This window comes from Malurus melanocephalus, unplaced genomic scaffold (assembly GCF_030028575.1).
Source record: "Malurus melanocephalus ecotype Western Australia unplaced genomic scaffold, MMel_1.1 scaffold_2984, whole genome shotgun sequence".
In the NCBI taxonomy this organism is placed as follows: Eukaryota; Metazoa; Chordata; class Aves; order Passeriformes; family Maluridae; genus Malurus; species Malurus melanocephalus.
The window spans coordinates 2,819-4,710 of NW_026626216.1; the positions used below are offsets into that span (position 1 = coordinate 2,819).

The window sequence follows — 1,892 nt, forward strand, 5'->3', positions numbered from 1 at the left end:
ATGGAAGGTCCAAGGAGGATTGGGTTGGTCCATGGAAGGTTGGGTTGGTCCATGGAAGGTCTGGATGGGTTGGGTTGATCCATGGAAGGTTTGGATGGGTTTGGCTGGTCCATGGAAGGTCCAAGGAGGGTTGGGTTGGTCCATGGAAGGTCCAAGGAGGGTTGGGTTGGTCCATGGAAGGTCCAAGGAAGGTCTGGATGGGTTGGGGTGACAAAGAGCAGCTCTTGCTGAGCCGGAGACCCGCAAGAAGCTCAAGGTTACCTGGATCCAATGGTGCCACCTTATCCTGAAGGTGTAAAGAGGGTTGGATTCATCTGGAGAAGGTTGGGCTGGTCCAAAAAGGATCCAGGGAGGGATGGGTTGGTCTAAAGAGGATCCAAGGATGGTGAGTTGATCTGGAGGAGGTCAGGTTGGGTTGGAGTGGTCTATGGAAGGTCCAAGGAGAATTGGGTTGGTCTGGAGAAGGTGAGGTTGGTCCACAGAAGGTCGGGTTGGTCTAAAGAGGGTCCAAGGAAGGTTGGATTGGTTTGGAGAAGGTGAGGTTGCTCTACAGAAGGTCTGAGGAGGGTTGGGTTGGTCTGGAGAAGCTCAGGCTGGTCCACAGAAGCTCAGGCTGGTCCACAGAAGATCAGGTTGGTCCACAGAAGCTCAGGCTGATCCACAGAAGGTCAGGGTGGTCCACAGAAGATCAGGTTTGTCCGGAGAAGGTCAGGTTTGTCCGGAGAAGGTCAGGTTTGTCTGGAGAAGGTCAGAATGGTCCACAGAAGCTCAGGCTGGTCCACGGAATGTCAGGTTGGGCTCTGGTGACGAAGACCAGCCCTTGCTGAGCCAGAGATGCCACATGGCCCAAGCCCAGCGGTGCCCCTGTGTCCCCCCAGGCCAAGAACGCACTGGCACACGCACTGCAGTCGGCGCGGCACGACGGGGACCTGCTGCGGGAGCAGTAYGAGGAGGAGACCGAGGCCAAGGCCGAGCTCCAGCGTGCCCTCTCCAAAGCCAACTCTGAGGTGGCCCAGTGGAGGACCAAGTACGAGACGGACGCCATCCAGCGCACCGAGGAGCTAGAGGAGGCCAAGTAAGTCACCAACCCATGGATGGGGATTCTGTGGGGTTGGGGGTGGAGATCATCCATTGGAGAATGTTCTGGAGAAGGCCAAGTGAGTCACTGCCCTGTGGATGGAGCTTCTGTGGGGTCAGGGGGGGTGGAGACCATCCATGGGAGAAGGTTCTGGAGGAAACCAAGTGAGTCATCACCCTATAGACGGAGCTTCTGTGGGGTCAGGGGTGGAGAGCACCTCTAGGAGAAGGTTCTGGAGGAGACCAAGTGAGTTACCACCCCAAGGATGGAGCTTCTGTGGGGATAGAGACCACAGGAGAAAGTTCTGGAGGTTTTAGAGATTGAGTCACCACCCCATGGATGGAGATTCTGTGGGGTTGGGGGTGGAGAACACCTCCAGGAGAAGGTTCTGGAGGACACCAAGTAAGTTATCACCCTATGGATGGAGCTTCTGTTGGGTCAGTGGGGGAGATCATCCATGGGAGAAGGTCCCCAGGGAGGCTAAGTGAGTCATCACCCCAAGGATGGAGCTTCTGTGGGGTTGAGGGTGGAGACCACTGGAGAAGGTTCTGGAAAAGGTTCTGTGACCCGGAGATGGTAGAGGCTGAGCAGAACCCTGGCCAATGGCCGGGTGGGAGAAGGTCTGGGTGGTCCCACCTGGCCCGTGGGTGACCCTGGGCGGTACCCGGGGCAGGAAGAAGCTGGCGCAGCGGCTGCAGGAGGCCGAGGAGGCCGTGGAGGCCGTCAAYGCCAAGTGCTCCTCGCTGGAGAAGACCAAGCACCGGCTGCAGAATGAGATCGAGGACCTGATGGCCGATGTGGAGCGGTCGAACGC

General features: G+C 57.7%; 1 protein-coding gene across 1 annotated transcript in view; it reads left to right on the plus strand.

The window, feature by feature from the left end:
* Nucleotides 1-1,892, plus strand: part of LOC130587995 (myosin heavy chain, skeletal muscle-like) — a gene marked incomplete at both ends in the record, with an annotated part of 7,413 nt that overhangs the window by 2,314 nt on the left and 3,207 nt on the right. Inside the window, 2 exons of the mRNA XM_057388954.1 lie at nucleotides 879-1,075; nucleotides 1,752-1,890. Coding sequence (XP_057244937.1) covers nucleotides 879-1,075; nucleotides 1,752-1,890 — 336 coding nt within the window. The remainder of the gene's footprint in view (nucleotides 1-878; nucleotides 1,076-1,751; nucleotides 1,891-1,892) is intronic.